Here is a 19615-nt window from a genome sequence, read left to right as displayed (position 1 = left end):
GTTTTGCAACAGACACACCGTAAAACCATGCACATAGGAAACTCCAGCATTCACTACATGTACAATATATAACAATAATTACTGTTTTCCATGTTTCTCTGATCATCCTGATTCATGTATCACTTTACAGGTTATATATTATACTTCTCACAAATGCAGATACAATAATATATATAAAATGACTACCAATATGCTTATGAAAAAAAAATTATCTTCCTTTTTTTCTGTACAAATACTAGGAAAATTATACTTGAATCATTAAATATTAATAATTTGCACTGTCATAATAAATGTCTTATTAGAATTATGCCAAAATTTAAAAAAAAGGTATCAGTAGCAAGAGTCTATCCAGACACCTCGCAGTTATGAAACTAGAAGTTTACTAACTCGGCTGTGGGCTCCCTGAACACAGGTGACCCTACAAAGCACAGTTGCAGCTTAATAAAGTCTTAGTTGTGCCCTGGACACCATGCCTATATGAATCAAATTAGTGAAGAGCAGCTCATATGGCCCCCTTGTGAGCCATCAAGCTACAATTTTACTGTATTAGGAATGGGTAATAAGTTTTAATATATTGTGTCACAACTATGATTATTTGCATAGCAGAGTAATGACATACAGACAAGAAGTGGCTCAAATTTAGCATTAAATAAAGGACAGCAAATTAATGAACAAAAATGAGAATTGTCAACTATACACCTATAACCACCTGATGCAAGACTTCACAAACAACCCACAGTCATGAGTGGGTGCATTTGTGTGTGCATAGGCACTAGATAAGAAGAAAGGAAGCTTTCAAGATAATAAAATTCCCTTCACTATTATGTATGTCTGTGCACCGCATGTAAATAGGTTCTGAATGAGTGGATACATCTTCTCGTTTTTGTTTGTTTCCATCCTGTAATATCCGTTATCAGAATACTATATTAAGCTGTGTCACTGTCTGTTTACTCTTACTATAGGAATCCTTATAATTGGACTCTTGGTTCTTTTATATATTTGTCTGATACTGAATGCCAAAAATACATCTTCGTGAATTGCGAACTTCATTTCTTTCAATGGAAGGCCAAATACATTTATGTTCTACTGGAAATGGAAGACGTAAATTATGATATTAACTGACACATTACAATATCAAAAATTTAATGTGTAGTGTGGCTTCAATTGACAGAGACTGCAGTCATTGTACGAGTTGCATTTGTACATGTGTGAGGGGGTGGAAGGGGGAGGAGGGGAGGTGTCTGCCACTAATTTTTGCCTATCTGCAACTCAGCACATCCACTATATGATGAGTGGCAATAATATATTCCCATTGTTTTAACTATATTATTTAATAACTACAACCCACATTGTGAGTTTTACTTTTATCTTTTGGTTTTTCTTTCTTACGTAGTATTTTTCGTTTAGTGAAGGAACAGTTAGCAAAGAAATCACTGAGATAATCAACCATACAGGACGCCCTACGATGAATGATCAATAGTCAGGGACATGACAGAAACAATAATTTTAAGCAAATGTGTCTAGTAAGCATGGCTCTAAAATGCATAGGCCTACCTTAGAGAGTTACGAGCACTCCTTTAGCAGGAGATGTGTGTTACACAGTAGCAGAGGTGAAGAAGAACAGTTCTTAACGTATGCACTTTAGAGCCCATGTTTACTGGTCATTTTTTTCCTTGTTTGTCCATACTACCACCTCTCCAAATGTGGAACACAAAGAGCATGCATTAGAAAAAATTTATTCAATGCAAACAAGCACTCATAGCTCTAAAGGCATGCATTTTAGAGCACATGTTTACTGGACTTTTTATTTATTTATTTATTTATTATTTTTTTTAATGATTATTCCTGTCATATCCCCAAATATTGATGATTCCTCCTAGGAAAAACTGTATATCGTGTCATCTACTTTTGAGGAAAGTTCCTTTGGTGGAAATGCTTTAAAACAAATGCAGATAAAGTTGCCAGTGCCAGAGCAACACTGGTATGTCATAGTTACAGTCAAGGCACTAATTTTTCTCATATTACCACATCTGAAATGAATGAAGTCATAAAAACTACTGCCCTCGCACCTAAAAATTGTCTCAGCAATGCACATGGCTGCTACTGATAAGCTCTGCAATGAAGTATGTACTTATTTTTTATTTACTAAACCTTATCTGAATAAACAGTGAGTTTCAGAGATCCTACACTAGGATTAAATTATGTGATGTAATGATTGATATAGAACCAGGACTGAAAGAAAATGATGTTGAACAACAAGAGCAATAATCAATCTTAGTCAGTTACTTTTTCTTCTTGTAGATATGTTGGGTACAGTACACTAGGTGACAGCAGTAATGTAAAATACATATATTTATATTTTTTTTTGTTATGTATCATAAATTTTCATTCTTATACAAGTCAGCAAATTACAGTACCCCTGCCAAAAATGAAAATGTTGTGAAACTTGCATACTTTATTTGTGAAGTGCCATTTCCCTTGTATTCCAGATGAAAGTGGAACATAAATACACCACTTTTCATTCATAATGTAGTAGTGCTTTGGTGTGTTATGATCTGATATTAATTTGAAGGAAAAAAAACTTAATACTAATTTTGTACTGAATTATAGACAAGTTTGTTCCATGTTCCCTGTATCAGTTGTATGATTAATCACAATTATGTTGAATCAGTCACTTTATATTCGCATTACACATTCATATGACTAAATGCTGACAATTTGCAAGGGGTTAGAAATTTCTACACAGTACCTTTTATACATCACAAATATAGAAATATGTCTACAGAACTGAAGAAGTTGTCAAGGACACACTTTACCAGTTTGCTTTCAAATTTAAATTTACTATCTGTCAGACATTTTCTATCACTCGGCAAGTGATCACAAATTTCGTCAAACATTTCTGCTATCTGTGAATGATCAATAACAGCCCGATCATTGTTTTGTGGTTTGTTGTCCTCTCATTTCAACACATCGCACACAGACTTAAGCCCTTTGTTGAAATTGCTGATTTCTGATGTAATGTGCATGTTCTATCATTTTTTATGAGTTTTATTAATAGTTTTGTGTAGTTTTTGGAATGTGCAACTGCTGCAGGATCTTTACTTGTTCTCGCCAAGAGATACACTTTCCGTTTACGCGATATTTCAATCCATCTAGTGATCCATAGTTTTTGACATGACTTTTAATGTCCTTTATCATTAGCTTAAACAAAAAGCTATTTCCAAACAACAATATGAATTTAACATAGCATACCTTAAATTTTACATTAGCACTTTGTTCCTTACAAACTTCATCACAGGATACCTCTAGCAACTTTTACTAAAACATCTCTCCTGGAGTCATTTATACTGAGGACTATCTGTACTGTAAAGCACTATCTTATTTACCCTAACTGTGCATCATGATCACAGATGGAATTCATTACTTGGTGTACAGTTATTTTCTTGCTTTAAGCTTCATCAAAGAGAACATTCTCAGTGAGAGTTATAATGTCATTACCCACTCATGTTTCAAATTTAATTACCTAGATTAATTACCTAGATCTAAATAAGGTCTCCAGATCAGAAACATCAGATTATGTAAAGTAACTTTCAGTGAACATATACTGACTTTTGCAGCAAATACGGAACTAATTTCACGCTCATAGAAAATTTTAGTTAGCATTGTCAGAAATTTCTTTTTCTGTATAGGATAAGCGTAGAAACTCAGGCAACCATAAGATTAATATGCTCTGCATCAATTAACCGTATTTGACTAATGCAGCAAGATGATTGATACACACACACACACACACACACACACACACACACACACACACACAAAAATAGGCAAACCATGTTCCGGACCTTTGGAACACACCATTCTTACCATGTAACCCTACTGCAAACCATTTTCACTTGCACAACTTGCAGAATGTTTTCTGTCTTCAACTGGTTGAAGTGGGAAAATACAGTACACACTTACATACTAACAACTCGAACAGTGCAAAACAAATTGCTTAAAATGTTGGTACAGCGTTTTCTCTTAACTGGTACAGATACACTTAAGCTATGACTGTATTTCTACTGCAGAAAAAGAAGATTTGAATTTAACAGTCAAGGGCAAGGCCATTAGAGGCACAGCACAGATTCAGATCGTGGGAGGTAAGAAATCAGGCATGTCCTTTTCAAATGCAGCCATCCTGGCATTTGTGTTTAGTAATTTAAGAAAACCACGTGAAATGTAAATTGTGTGACCAGGATGCATTTCAAAGCTGGTCCTTCCAAATGTGAGTCCAGTACCTTTACAGATTGCGTCACACTGCTTAGTGAAACATATGATGGAAATAAAAACAGTGTTCTGAGCTGGCCCATGAAAGGATATACAGAACAATGAGGTAGTATGAAGAATTACCAGTACAACTGGAAAAGACGAGACAAGAGTCACTGTTTCCATCAGTGAAAGTTACATTTTTAGCAAACTTGCAAAAGACATTTGATGGAATATGTTTGTGTTCATGCCAATAAAAGGTTGATTACAAATGACCCTCTTTCAGTTGCACAGTCCGCCAGTTACTTTCTCTTCAAAATGTTTTTAATGTGAACTTTACCAAATACAATGACATTTGTACAACTGATGTAATAAAGCATTGATGATTAATAACGGAATATAATAATACATCTAGTCGGGTTCGCGAAGATAAAATTAGTTGTCAAGAAAGACAAATTCAATAGAAGAGCCCTTAGGAAATCTATTTCACTTATGAAGGTGGCAGCTTATGGGAGAATGCGGTGAAATCTTCTTTTAGTAAATAATCTCTCTCATTGTGAGTGTTCCAATCTGCTGCGCAATCGACAGTATCATGAAAGTGATTCAAAATTGAGTGTAACCATTTAAAATAGAAAAGGCTCACTTTGAACTATATTCTATACTACACAAATTGTAACACACCCCCTGGACATGAGAAGACACACGTTTCTTCGATCGCGGCATCGAAGACGTCGTGCAGGTTCTTCACTTGTTTCACCCATGTTATTGCATTCTTAAGAAAGCTTCCGAAAACACTTTCTGCTGCTATTACTGCATCTCTCAAGTTTGTGATTATTTCTGCTCCATACCCACTAAAGGCATAGCCCAGAAATGTTAATGCATAAATGAACACCCTTGTTTTATTAATCTCCATTACAATAACAGCAACCACATATCATCAATCAACTGACTCATTCATATTTGGGATCTCAGCTCATTACAAATACAACAACACTTCAGGACATAACACTGCCGCTACTGAGTCACAGGTGTACAGCCAACATTCCGCAACAATAACAACTGCGTTAAAATTGTATATCACTCAAATCTTGCGCAGATGACATATGAATCGAAGCGACCACAGAAGTCGATAGCAGTCGACCCAATCAGCACAACACCATAGTTCAAAAAGATTTCGGGCTTGCAGCCGGCCGAAATTTCGTGCAATAAAGTTTACGACGACCGGCTGCAAGCCCGAAATCTTTTTGAACAGTTGATTCGCCGGGAAAGTTTCAAATTTTACACTAACACCACAGTCTATTAGACAGTGACTAACACTAACTTCTCTCGTCCGTAACGGGCCCTAGGAAATCATGATAAAAAAAACAGTTAATTATTTTTGACAAGCAAAAATGCAGTTTTCATTACTGATCGTTTCACTCCCGGAAATTTAAGGCCAATCCTCGCCAAACGGTAACAGAACGGGATCTCACGTAATGTCAAGTCTTCTTCTTCAGTCTTCAGCTGCCAGACTAGTTATCAGCTTGCCACGCTTTTCTGTCCTCGACCATCCTCTTGAGAGCGGCACAGATGGTGCATCTGGTACCCTCCATGACAGGTTGATATATTCTAGCCACAATTTGCCTCTTTCATTCTAGCTTTCTACCGTTCTTTCAATGATTCTTTTGATGACTTGTTCATGTCTCAGCAGATGGCTGACCCATTGTGTCCCTTCTCTGTTCGATGAGCTTCGGGAGACAATGCTTCACTACTGCTACTCTTTGGAGCACCTTTGTTTGATATCTCCTCTATCCATGAAACCTCGAACATTCTGCAGTAGCATCACATCCCGGAGGTTGTTATTTTATGTGTTTTCTGTATCTCTGAGGGACTCTCTCTCAATTCTGTACATCATCACATCAACACAAATGTGTATATGAGACCATTCCTTACATTTTCATATTATTCTGCTGGATGTGAAAAGGTTTCTTCTCTTGTTAAAAGCAGCTTTTACCTTGTGAATTCGGTTTGCAATATCACCCCTTGATATTTCATCTGATATTATTTCGGTTAGCCCAATACCGAACTGTGAAAGCGGTTGTGAGATAAAATCTGTGATATAAAAAGACAGAGTATGATGTAGGAATTCGAAGAACTAACATGGAGGTAAAAATAAAGGGAGTTGTCATGATATAAAAAACTTAAAGCCAACGTCCATCATCTTAGCTGCCCAAATCCATTACATTCAACTGTTTTGATTGTTTGGATCACGAAATTCGTCTGATCAAAAATGCCAGCTTGCGTCGTTTGTGGAAATATTACCCGTTGTGATTGTAATCTAAAATGTAAAGTAATTATATTTCATTCTTGAGTGGACTGTTTCAAGTGATATTTCGTCTGGACATTTGATGTAAAGTGTTTCATCACATCTATAAAATACACATGTCCCAGAAGAAAGCAAATGTATAGTGGCTGAACAAAGGTCAAGCGAATTATTAGAGTCCAATTTAATATTTTCTTTATATTTTTGTTCCGTTTATTCTAGAGGAATTTATGTACACTCTTTGACATAAAACTTGACCGGCGGCCGGACGCTGCAGAGGCTAAGTCCCCGCCGATCGCGACATGGGCCAAATAAACTGGCCAACTCGCTAATTCTTCAAGTCCGACCGTCTGCACAATCTGGCAACACTGTAGACTGCGGCACTTCCTAGAGGAAGTCTTGTCCTATATAAGAGAAGCCATACGCTACTTACGCCCATGGTATAGCGGTACCGTCCGTTGTTTCTGTCTACAACGTCTGTGATTCGAAACTAGCTGGCGCAAAAATTTTTGTAACCCCTTTCAACTGAATGCTGAAGTCATGAATGTAATGGTAATGCAGAATCAATCTATTTCACTTTCTATCACACTGATAACAAACTTTTATCCAGTAACCATTTTGCGGCAGATTTCTTGCAGTGTGTCCTCCTCTAGACGTCGCATGCGGCAAAGCTCCGGGATCCATTTGCTGGTTACCGGCAGCGGCCGTGGCGACAGCAGCGGCGCAGCACTCCCCCGTTCTTGATCGAAAGCGCCTACTACCACTCATCGCTATTGATAATTTAAAACGCTTTATTATTCTTAAATGTTGCTCCATAGAAGATTTCTACGATTTCCATTCACGCTCGAAAGCAACATAGACCGACGCCCTGATTAGTAGATGGGTCTGTATTACATTCAAAACTGTTCAAATGTGTGTGCAATCGTATGGGACTTAGCTGCTAAGGTCATCAGTCCCTAAGCTTACACACTACTTAACCTAAATTATCCTAAGGACAAACACACACACCCATGCCCGAGGGAGGACTAGAACCTCCGTCGGGACCAGACGCACAGTCCGTGAATGTATTACATTAATCGGCAAGAGCTGCGTATGGTCCGAAATTAATTTGTCAGACGTCGACGAAATTAAACCACCTCACTACATTTGATGAATTTATAAATGCTTCATATCTCTTTCTTTTCCTTTCAAAGTCCACTATTTGTGCAACTTTTGGCCAATATTCGGATGTTTTCATCAAGCCAGAGTGAGGGTCTCTGGTGTAAAGTGTATTACAGTTTTTGTTTCATTCCTTATGGTACGTCTATGTGATAAACTGTGTGAATACCTTCCAATGCATACTCTGTAGGAGTGCAGGAACACTGCACATTTGGAGTTCCACATATGGATTCAGGAAGTACTTAACGTTTATCGGAAGTGATAGTTAAGGTCGTCAGATTTAAAACAGAAAAAGTTATCGATTTTGAGGTTTCATAGAATGGAAAGGAATTGCTAACGCCAGTGTCAGCAAACGTCTACAGTTAAATGCTATTGCAAAATTTAGAAGAGAGAAACTATATTTATCTACATGTTCACTTCATAAACAACCTCCTGACATGTTAGACCTATATGACGAACAAAGCTCAAATTCGAATTGTTGACAGTAGGTTTGAACCTTTTGAGAAACTATTTTGCAGTGAAGCACCTTGGCATTTGCAAAACAGACATTCATGATATTAACATAATTTACTAAGTCGAAATTGCAAGAAGGCACTCTTCAGATTTAGCAGTTTGCAACTCCATTAGTTAAAATGGAAAATAAAACGTTGTGTTCAGCGGCCTTCACCGAGATTGGAACTGCCATTTCATATAGCACCAGCATCGCAACGCATAAAGGAATCGCTGAGCTAATAACACACTGGGGGCAACAGGTGGACTGTAGTCATTGCGATATTGCCTGAGCCTCAAGACGCAACATTAAACACACAAACAGGTGTTACTTATGTGAAGAATGTCGTTCTTGGAGTCCAGAAATTAAATCTACTTTCTAAGGGTCTCATCTTACAGTGAATTATATCGTATGAGTCTTCGATGTGAAAAACGAGTTCCAAGTGAATTTAGCGACGTAATGCCGAGCTACACCCGGAAGTAAATGCAGTCTCTCAGTGTTGACAAATACTTGCTACGACGCTGCCAATTCCCAGCTCTTTTACGAGGCAGCTCTTTAGCGAAGTGCTTGTCGTGATTGTCCGATACGGTTCTTCAGAAGGCGTTCTCCCCTTATAGTTTCTGGCGTCGCCTTGAGGGCTATGCATACATTTGAGGCATTCAATTATCGTTAAACCAGAATGAATTAAGTTTCAGCTTCCAGCGTGGAAGAAGGCTGTTGGCATTGTATCATTACAAAAGCAAAACGGATGATTCAGTGTTTCTCACTCAGCATAAAGCATTTGAGATAATTTTCCATAATGTTCATAATCATCTCAAAATAGGAACGAAGTAAAAATACATCAAAAGCTTATTTTAATTGAATATAATGTAAGAAATCAAACACTTTGCACCTCGATGTCGAATGTGTCCACGTGCAATCTTTTGCAGCATACATATAGGATGTCATGATTACCACGAGTCTTAATAAATATGTTAGTAGGGATGGAAGCAAGAAGAGACGCAGGCAACAAATATTCAATTCCACATGGCATTCATTTCATTTGAGATTCAAGAAGAAGTAAATCGGGATATTACTTTCTTTAAGACGAAAGATATGCCGCACACATGGACAACGAGGAAATCTGTGTCTTCACACGTTTCCTCCTTGAAATGTGTATGCTCTATTATGTACTAAGTATACTGATCATTGTTTCCGTGATGTTATCCTCTTGTTTGGCCCCTAAACGATGAACAGATTCCATATGTATATCTGTGCATGAAAGTAGTTGTTCAAACCCTTCCTGAGTTGTTTTTTATGTATTTGCTTGGAATTCATTAAGCAGGCCCCCTAGAGGGTTAGGTCTCAAAACTAAACCGTTTTTTTATCCACTGGCATAATTTATTTAGACAGCATTAGCACAAGACATCAAACAAAACCTTCCATTTACAGATGCAAGACTCTAACCAGCAGCTGACCCAAGAGTAATTCACAGTCATGTCCGAAATTAGCAGCTCTCTGCTTCTGTGGCATAGTCTGTACTACATTTCTGATCCCACAGCACCAATTTATCTGGTAACACTGTTAAATCAACAGAAGTAGTTGCAGAGTTGTGCCAGCGTATCTGACCTCCTATTCACATCTTCACGTATCTCACTTCTCCTGAAGCATAGATCACGAGGTGCTGAAGTAAATGAGTGTATTCTGCGTGACGTAACATTCATTATTCCCTTCTTTCATAGCCACTCTTCATGTGCATCGATTCCAAATAGGGATGTGAATACTCTTGCGAGTGAGAGAATGACAATAATAATCGTAAAAAGAACAAGCAAGTAATGAATGAAGTTTATTGCAATGGAGGATGAGAATAGCTGTGAAAATAAAAATCTATAAAAATAGGCTGATCGTTGAGCTGGCACAATGCAAATATCTTCTTAGCATTTTGTTACTGAATTTTGTTCTGGATGTTTGCAGAGAAAAAGGAAAATTGGCTACTTCTCGCTAGTGTAATATAATGTGAACCAGCAACTACCCTTTTCTTAGAACACGACTCCAGCAGGTTTCCAAGTAGTTACCAAGGCACTACTGCATTCTGCTCCCTGACATTGTTCTGATGACGGTTAATGTAGATAGTCTTGATTATGAAATACAAAACAGATTGCAGGTTAGTTCCTAGGATCGTAATATTAAATTTGCGTTGTAGATGCCACTTGAACATGACGACTAACCAGATCACTCATCAATATAAAAAGACAATATTATGACAATTTAGCAGAAGTACTCAACATGAATTCTGAAATTGGGTGACTGACCGCAAAGGTGCTAAACGTCGTCAAGAATATACAAAGCCTCAATCGCACTAATAATATGAAGATCGTCTTCGACAGCCCGCCACTTTCACATTGCTATCTCCACCCCACTCCAGACAGCCCTCGGTGGAGCTGCACTAAGTTGCCGATGTAATTGAAGGCCCTCAAACCGACAACAGACCACAGATTGTAAAATACAAGCGAATTCTCTTGCAGCGTAAGCTTATTTTAACTAAACCTCACATGATGGTCCTATTCAAAAAAGTTGACGTAAAACGGGCATTATCTACGTTCTGTCGTGTGTCCTACTCATCTATAATATCAGGTGTACTATCAAAATGATTAGGTATAATGGTTGCTAATGCAACGCGTTGATACCAGATGGTGGGTTCACAACAATATTGATGCAAAAATAAAACACAAGTTCGCAGTAGTGCAGTTGTGCATTTTCGTACGTTTTAACCTCCACACCTACCACAGATAATGCATATTAACAAACTTGGCATTGTCCCTGTAATTTTTGCCCTCTTATTTCAGACCGAGTTGATGAATAAAGTAAAATTCGTGACTCTCATAGATGCTTCGAATCTGTTCAGTAATTTTGTCAGTAATTTTGATGTGACTTGAGATTAGTGAGGTCAACGATCATGGCAACTCCTGCCAGTTTGCTAGGACACACTTACATGTAACAGGTAGCACCTGATTTAAAACTTACCGAAAGGAATTGATAAGACACATCTTTTGCAGCAAACCTGGAACTGCTTTCGGAGACAACTACCGCTTTATAAAGCCACTACTTTACAACTATGATGCCAAGGAATTTCTGCATAAACTCACTCATTGCCATAATCGCGGCAGCAGTAGATAACTGATAACTCACAATGTGAAGGATGAGACAAGATTCTGCATGAAATGACCTTGTACTCGCAAAATATTACTAACTCAATAAGATATCATCAGAGGGAATATTCACAGTATTTCATACAGATGACAAGAAAATGTCAGCCGAATTTAGCAGGATAAATCAGTCCCACAGCTCCAAATCATTGTTATGTCAACAGGGTTGCGAAAGGATGCCTACAGCATTTCAGTTTGGTCCACGCTGACAGCAAAAAGAACGTGTTATCGTAGCCTGAATATTTCATGATAAGATCCAGACATCTAATCTATCGCGAGAGAGTCTGCTTTCCAAATTTTAGATATGTGGTGTGGCCATGTGCCTACAATTTAGTAATAACCCTCTGACTGTAATTCCCATTTATGTGATTCGGATGACAAGAAAGCTCTACCATGGGTTATCTATATGTCTACTGAAAGCAAGCGACATAACATAATAGCAGGAAGCCTGTCATATACATTCAGATAAGGTTTCCTGAGCTTCAGATATATATGATATTAGCATCCTTACCCCATCAAAAAGGATTTCTTGTTATTGAATTTTACCTACATTTTACTACTGAAGGCCTCAGGTTTCTTGCTTCCCACATAGCAAACAATAGCTACCACTCTCGCTGTCGCATGTCATAACCTAACCCATCATCTGGTTTAACTTCGACTACAGTTCGTTATCCTTAAACATATGTCTTTACTTCAAAAACTACAAGTATCATCTCTAGGTAATGTTCACTACAGGATTACTCAAGAAGCTTTTCGAATAGAAGCGAAAGTCGTTTAGCGGATGAGAAGTATATTTAGTGGTACACCTCAGAATGAAAGAAACAAAATAACAGTAAGAGCAGCAGGCTCATCATATCGAGCGTGGGCACCGCCAACGCAGCGCCCTGAATTTTGCCATATTCCTCTGAATTTACTTCCTGATAGCCCAAAGGCGCTGTACTCTAAAAATATCAGCCTATTTACATGGGAATTACTATCCACATGTAACTGCTACAATATCTTGCTACGTCAGGTATCATCAGACGCTCGATCTGAGCTGTTGATTTTTATTGAACCAACCTGCTGTGTTTAGGAAATTGATCAGAGCAACTGGGTGAGTTTATTATTTTGGTATAATGTATGAAAACTCACTTTTCCCACTTATCTTGCCCTAAATAGTCCATGATTGAGTTGAGAACAAGGTACATAGTATGCATTGTGGATAGAATTGGAGTGAATATTGAAACGAAATTATTAGGATCATGGGAAGGCAATGATGTATCGATATGCAGTGACATGAGAGTTTTCTGAGGTAAAGGTCGGTCTCTGACTTTGGGGAGAAGGGGACTAGGTTTGTCTGTATTCTTACGTTAAGCTCATTGAGTAGAAAAGCGCGGGGAGATTTCATTGTGTGCTGGGAAGAAGACAGCCGGGAGTTTCAAATGCTTGAAATTCTGGAGCCTTGATTGGCCAAGGTGCACACCACCCTCGCCATAGGCAGGGAGAGAGCGGTAGCGTGGTAAGAGGAAGGCACTTGCCTGGGGACGACTCAAGCAGCCAGATGGACTGAGGAAGTGGCGGAGCAAAATGCTCTTCGCAAAGGGAAAGGAAATGAGTTATTTAAGGCTCTAATGTTCCAGCTTACGTGGTAACATTCTCTTTCAGAGTATATTTAATTTAATATAATATTTTTGAGGGAATCAAATTGTTTATACACAGGTAAAAGATAGGCAAATGTGAGAGTACTATGTCGCGACTGCGAGGAGTAACTTGAAAGTTAACGGAATTTGATATTTCGATTGAGTAATTTGGTGAACAGTAAAGTGTTAGAATTAAATAAAGTGTTAGAATTAAATTGTAAAGCAGGTACGACACAAATAAGATACATGTGACGAGCTATTATAGTCCAAAGACCTGGCATTCACCACATGGGGCTAATGAAGAAAATGATGAAGACTGGATGACTGAGTGCTAGGAACCATTAGTTTATAAGTAGGAATGTATTGATTTACCATAATTCTTTTTAGTAATGGTCAAGTTAAATTGATGATTCGAGTTAGTTTGTTTCAAAATCTGATCTGGAAGTGTAGGAAAATATTATCTCTTCGTTTTAAATAATGAAGCTGCTAACAGAAATTTATGGTAGAAAGTAATGCTCTTAATTTTGATCTGAAAGAATTAGTTTTTGAAGAAGCCATTTGTAGCTTGCGTGTGTTTTAATTTGTAATTTGACGAGTTTCTGAAATTCATGGATAAAGGCAAGGTTGCTAATTTAATATGAAAGAATAAGAAGTCACCTTTTGTGGAATAAGTCAGTAGAAATTTACTTGTGCAGCTGATTATTAGAACAACTGGATTTGAAAGATACATGGGAATCACTGAGATCGCTTTGGATGGTATATTATTTAATGGTGCCGACATATAATTGGGAAATCAGTCTAGGTAACTTGTGGAGGGCATTTTTTCAGTTGAAATAATGTGCCATGCACGAATATGAACTTTCCGGCCACGCGGGACTTACTTAACATCGAGGCACGTCAATAAATGAGAGGTTTAATTGAAGAAGTTAGACTTTTTCTAGTACTGGTCCGTGTGGAGATAGGATCATTGCTTTGCCCAATGGTAATAACACTGATAGTGTGTTGCTGTGACGTTATGAATCAAGCATTGTGGGCTATCCTCCATTTCTTCCCGTGGTTGAGAAACCATGGGAAGTAAAATATCTTTATATGTGCTCTTACAAGATCACCTGTTAGGAAATTTTATCCTGTATCCTGTAATACCGTTATTATGTTTTGAGAGATGAAAGTAGGACAGAATGAAAATAAATAGCTTACAGAACGGAGGAGGAGTTATTATGCAGGCCCAGTTACGATTCCTGTTACTTATGTATTTTCTTTAATCACAGTCTGATGATTAACAGTCTACCAAATTTGGGGTTAATACTACTAAATTAAACATTTATCCATTGCGCGTACATTTGTCTATTTATTTCTTTGAGTAAAGAATTTAATTAGTAGTTGTTATGTGTAAGGATCACATAATGACACATTTAATGAGAATACACATGGACCATTCAGCATTAGTACGTTTCCAGAACACTTTAGGACCTCGCAGCTGGTTTGGCTTTTATTTTTCTTTCAGTACCCTACCCATCCTCCCTCGTTGTCTGTGATTGCTCGAACGCGTGGGGAAATGATAAGGCTAAATTCATCGAGAGATTGTGATGATCGTTTATCTCCCACCATGTATTCTCTATATTTTCCCACAGGGTTTCTGAATTCCTTGACCCAGGTGGCAACGACCTCGTAACCTCCGCCCACATATTTCCGCCGGCCGTTGTGACCAAGCGGTTCAAGGCGCTGGAACCACGCGACCGCTACGGACGCAGGTTTGCATCCTGCCTCGGGCATGGATGTTTGTGATGTCCTTAGGTTAGTTAGGTTTAAGTAGTTCCAAGTTCTAGGGGATTGCTGACCGCAGATGTTAAGCCCCATAGTGCTCAGAGCCAATTTTGAACTACGTATTTTCAGTGGGGTTGAGGTCTGGTGATTTTGGCACAAAAGGAAGAAGTTTTATTCGCTGCTGACCTTGGAACCAGTTCTGAACGGCTCTGCTGTTATGAATCGGGCTATGGTCCTGTAAAGAAATGATCATCCATTAACTTAGAAATTAAATACTTCTGACTAATACTATTTATTTCCATACTGTGAAAAAATTCGACAACTGCATTGGCTGCGTAGTCTAAGCTACAGGTTTATAAATTATGTGGAGGATTCCACATTGCAAAATCCTTCGCTGATAGCTGTTCACAAAAACCTACATTGACAAGGGGAGGGTGTTGGGACGGGGTTCAGAATATAGTTTAAGACGTCAGTTACGAGACGCAGGTAGGACTTCTTTCAGAATATGCCATCCTCCTATGCTTTGGTAATGATGAGGAGGGGTGTAAGTTGTTCAATACAGTGCAGCAGTCTGTTGAACAGTTGGACTCTGTTGGATGGTTGTAAAGCTAATCTGCTTCGCTTATTCCACTGACAAAAATATATAGAAGAGAGAAATCTGTTTTATAGTGAGATATTCTCTACGGACTTTACACGTGCACGTTCGCTCAATGTGTTGCATTTACTGAAGGAGACCGTGGCCGCTGACGTCGCCTGTTCACATCCCGTGTCAACGCGGCCCGTGCTCGGAGTAAACGCCTACAGTTGAGATAAACAGCTGATTTCATGAATGTTAGTGAAATAAGTCATTCCTTCATATTAGTGAGAACTAAATACCACTACAAGTACGTATCTTTATGTAATGCTCATTGCTCAAGAACAATTCGTGTATGCAGCGTTGCCGTTATGACTAAGATCATAATATTTGTAAATCGTAACCCAATTCATATATTTGCACGCGCCTACGGAATATTAAACATGAAAACAATTTGTTTCTTTGTCTTATAATTTTAAATCAAAGCAATGCAGGCAGTTGTAAGCTGATATCAAAACTAAATGTAAAGGAAGAATAAAGAAAAGATTTACGAAAAACAAATCTCGTGAACAGCTGTGTACTATCTCGGAAACGTGCTGATGCAGCTATCTCACAATTTCAGGGGAAGAGAAAACCATTCTGTCCACTTTCCGAGGACGATAATTCCTGACAGATAGCACACTAGGGTGAACGGCTTTAGGTTGAGACACCAGGAACCACAAACTACGTCACCAGTACGTTCACTCTCGGATTCCTAGCCCTATCATCAGGCACTTCCCATGTCAAAGTGGATGCCAGAAAGGAGCACGAACGACCTGGGATTAGGTGATACAGACCGCGCCTCTCCTGTTTGACAGATGTGTTATCATTCACCCATCCCAGGAGGTGAGGAAACACACTTCCGAAACATTGAACACATTTTAATTTTACATGTGGACATTACTGCGCAATTATATTCTAAGTTTCGAGAAGTTACCTGGAGAAAAAGAGTATATACCTTGAGGGATACGTTATGGTTCATGATTGTAATGGTAGTAAAGTACTGTAAAGTATATTTTATTTTATGCTTAGCTTTAAAAGAAAAATCAGCCAAGGCATTCACCAGTGAAAAGTACAGAATGGCTCCAAGAAACATACGAACATCGTACAATTTTAATAAAAGGAAATATAGATTGGATTATTGGTGCAGGCCTATTAGGGAGCAAAATAAGAATAACTAAATCAGATACAGGTTTGTATGTGCTTCTAGTTAAGAAATGAACCGATAAAGAAATAATTCCTTCATCGATATAGGAATGGTTCGACTTGGAAGGTATAATTTTACTATTATAAAAAACTGGCCTGGATTGAGCACATTGGTTCCAATTTTTGAATACATTAGAGCCCAATAACAAATACAAATGGAATAAAATAGGAATATAAAGTCTGGAAATGAGTATGGACGTCCTTTGTCTACATATCTGCTTCGAATACAGGGTACTAAAAACAAGTAATCCACATTTCGAGAGCTGATAGGATGGACAGAAACAAGACAAACATGTCCACTAAACAATAGAAATGAGTCTGAAATCAATATCTTAAGAGAAATTAGCACTTCTTCACTTTTACTACTGTGAAACACACCTGTTGTTCTACTTAAAACACTTCTCTTGTACTGAAAAAGTGCGTGGAGCTCCTACCATATGCAGGTTGTCTTCTTTTAGTCCATACTACCGACTCGCAAAATATGGAGTACCACTTTCTTAACACCGTGTGTGTATATGTATATATTACAGAAGCAATACAAGCAACGGAACAGGAAATATTAACAGTTAAATTCAATTGTGAAAAGATACGCTGCAACACATTTGTTAACAATTTCCTAATAGTTCCAGATTTAGACAGAATAAACAACATTTTGCAGGTATTATCCGAAAATCGACAAAAGAATAACACTGGAATGTGAAAACAACAACAAATGGTAATGGCAATGAGGAAAAGTAATAAACATATGAACACAGCAATGAAAACTGATGGCCTTAAAAGTACAGCACTCCAGGACCACAATGAGAGAGAAATAGATGCTTAACAAATTAAAGCAAAGAACAGCGATAGCAAACCATTTATGTTTACGAATAATATTCTTTGAACTAAACATACAAGTGACAGAAATATAGAAATACACTGCAAAATGGATGATGTGGAATACTCTTTTCTTTGGAAGTGAAAGATGGGATCTGAAAAAATAAAGTGTGGTCCGCCTACAGGTCACAGGATACTGAATGTAACGAAAAATGACCAAAACAAGGTAGAAGGAGATAGAAACGAATCACAGAGTCGTATAAGATTTAACTGTGGAGAGAAGCCTAAGAAGAGAAAATGTAATGGCTGGAAGCATTGTCTTCGTGGGCGGTATACCAAACGCTAAAAACATTTGCGTGTTAATGCAAATATTCACAAATTCAAGGGTCACATTTATTTATCAGATGAGGGATGAACTATTAAAATCATGATACAGGGAACTGTTTGTATTTATTATTTTGTGCCTACTACAAATGTAAAGTCACCAACAGCATAAACTGATAACTTTATGGAGAAAATTTCGTGTCTCACTTGAACCAGGCCGTAGCTACAGGGAGAAAATATTTTATCATCTGAAAAGATTACTCCACTCCAGTCAAAGTTGATATATGGTGCTGAAACAGCCATGCAGTCAGCCCTCTGATAATCGCTTAATTGCTGCTTTATAACAGCTCTCCGACAATACAATCCGAAGTCTTTCAGTCACTTCATAACAGTCTGTCCGCTGCCAGGAAACTGAGATAGATCTTTCAGGGCACGGCTACTGAGGAATGGATAAACATGTATATTCGCCAAAACTCGTTGATCATCTGCTGCGATAGACACACGGAGCCATCCACTTCCTCTTTTCCGACCTATGTAGCCTCTTTCCTTGTATCCTTTGCACCAGCGTCTAGCTGTTCTTGCCGGTACTCCACACTTTTCTCCAGGTTCTCATGCCGAATAGCTGCTATGCTCAATCAGTGCAACCACACGCACCCTACTCTCTCGATTCCACTGCGACTGCATTGCGACGGTTGCCCTTGTGACACTACTATGCGTTCCAGAAAAAGAGCCATTTACAACTCAGTGGAGAAAGGAAAACTAACGAAATAAAAGAACATCTTTTTTCAGTTATCTGTCACATACAAATACAAACTTCGTTAAAATGCTTTGTCAAGGATCACTATTAAGGAAGAAACGACAGTCATAAGGTAAGATATTAAACGAAAGCTTTGTTTGATAGTCTTGTGCTGATGCTGTCTGAATAAATTATGCCAGTGGATAAAAAACGGTTTAGTTTTGAGACCTAACCCTCTAAGGGGCCTGTTTAATGAATTCCAAGCAAATACATAAAAAACAACTCAGGAAGGGTTCGAACGACTACTTTCATGCACAGATATACATTTGGAATCTGTTCATCATTTAGGGGGCCAAACAAGAGGCTAACATCACAGAAGCAATGATCAGGCTATTTAGTATATAATAGAGAATACACATTTCAACCTCCCCCCATGAACCATGGACCTTGCCATTGGTGGGGAGGCTTGCATGCCTCAGCAATACATTTAGCCGTACTGAAGGTGCAACCACAGTGGAGGGGTATCTGTTGAGAGGGCAGACAAACGTGTGGTTCCTGAGGACGGGCAGCAGCCTTTTCAGTAGTTGCAGGGGCAACAGTCTGGATTATTGACTGATATGGCCTTGTAACATTAACCAAAACAGCCTTGCTCTGCTGGTACTGCGAATGGCTGAAAGCAAGGGGAAACTACGGCCGTAATTTTTCCCGAGGGCATACAGTTTTACTGTATGATTAAATGATGATGGCGTCCTCTTGGGTAAAATATTCCGGAGGTAAAATAGTCCCCCCCGTCGGATCTCAGGGGCAGGGACTACTCATGAGGATGTCATTATCAGGAGAAAGAAAACTGGCGTTCTACGGATCGGAGTGTGGAATGTCAGCTCCCTTAATCGGGCAGGTAGGTTAGAAAATTTAAAAAGGGAAATGGATAGGTTAAAGTTAGATATACTGGGAATTAAGTGAAGTTCGGTGGCAGGAGGAACAAGACGTCTGGTCAGGTGACTACAGGGTTATAAACACAAAATCAAATAGGGATAATGCAGGAGTAGGTTTAATATGGAATAGGAAAACAGGAGTGCGGGTAAGCTACTACAAACAGCATAGTGAACGCATTATTGTGGCCAAGATAGACATGAAGCCCACACCTACTACAG

General features: G+C 38.4%; 1 protein-coding gene across 2 annotated transcripts in view; it reads right to left on the bottom strand.

The window, feature by feature from the left end:
* LOC126336405 (group XIIA secretory phospholipase A2) overlaps positions 1-19615 on the bottom strand; it is an 83760-nt gene that overhangs the window by 28349 nt on the left and 35796 nt on the right. The window contains exon 1 of one of the 2 annotated variants that reach the window (XM_050000096.1): positions 4930-5328. The exons of the other annotated variant lie outside the window; for it this stretch is intronic. Within the exon in view, the coding sequence (XP_049856053.1) occupies positions 4930-5161 (232 nt within the window). The 5' untranslated portion in view covers positions 5162-5328. Of the gene's footprint in view, positions 1-4929; positions 5329-19615 lie in introns of those variants that run through there. 2 annotated transcript variants of the gene reach the window in all.

This window comes from Schistocerca gregaria, chromosome 2, assembly GCF_023897955.1.
Source record: "Schistocerca gregaria isolate iqSchGreg1 chromosome 2, iqSchGreg1.2, whole genome shotgun sequence".
NCBI lineage: Eukaryota > Metazoa > Arthropoda > Insecta > Orthoptera > Acrididae > Schistocerca > Schistocerca gregaria.
Note: the sequence above shows the minus strand (reverse complement) of the source record. Positions and strands in the feature narration are given on the sequence as shown.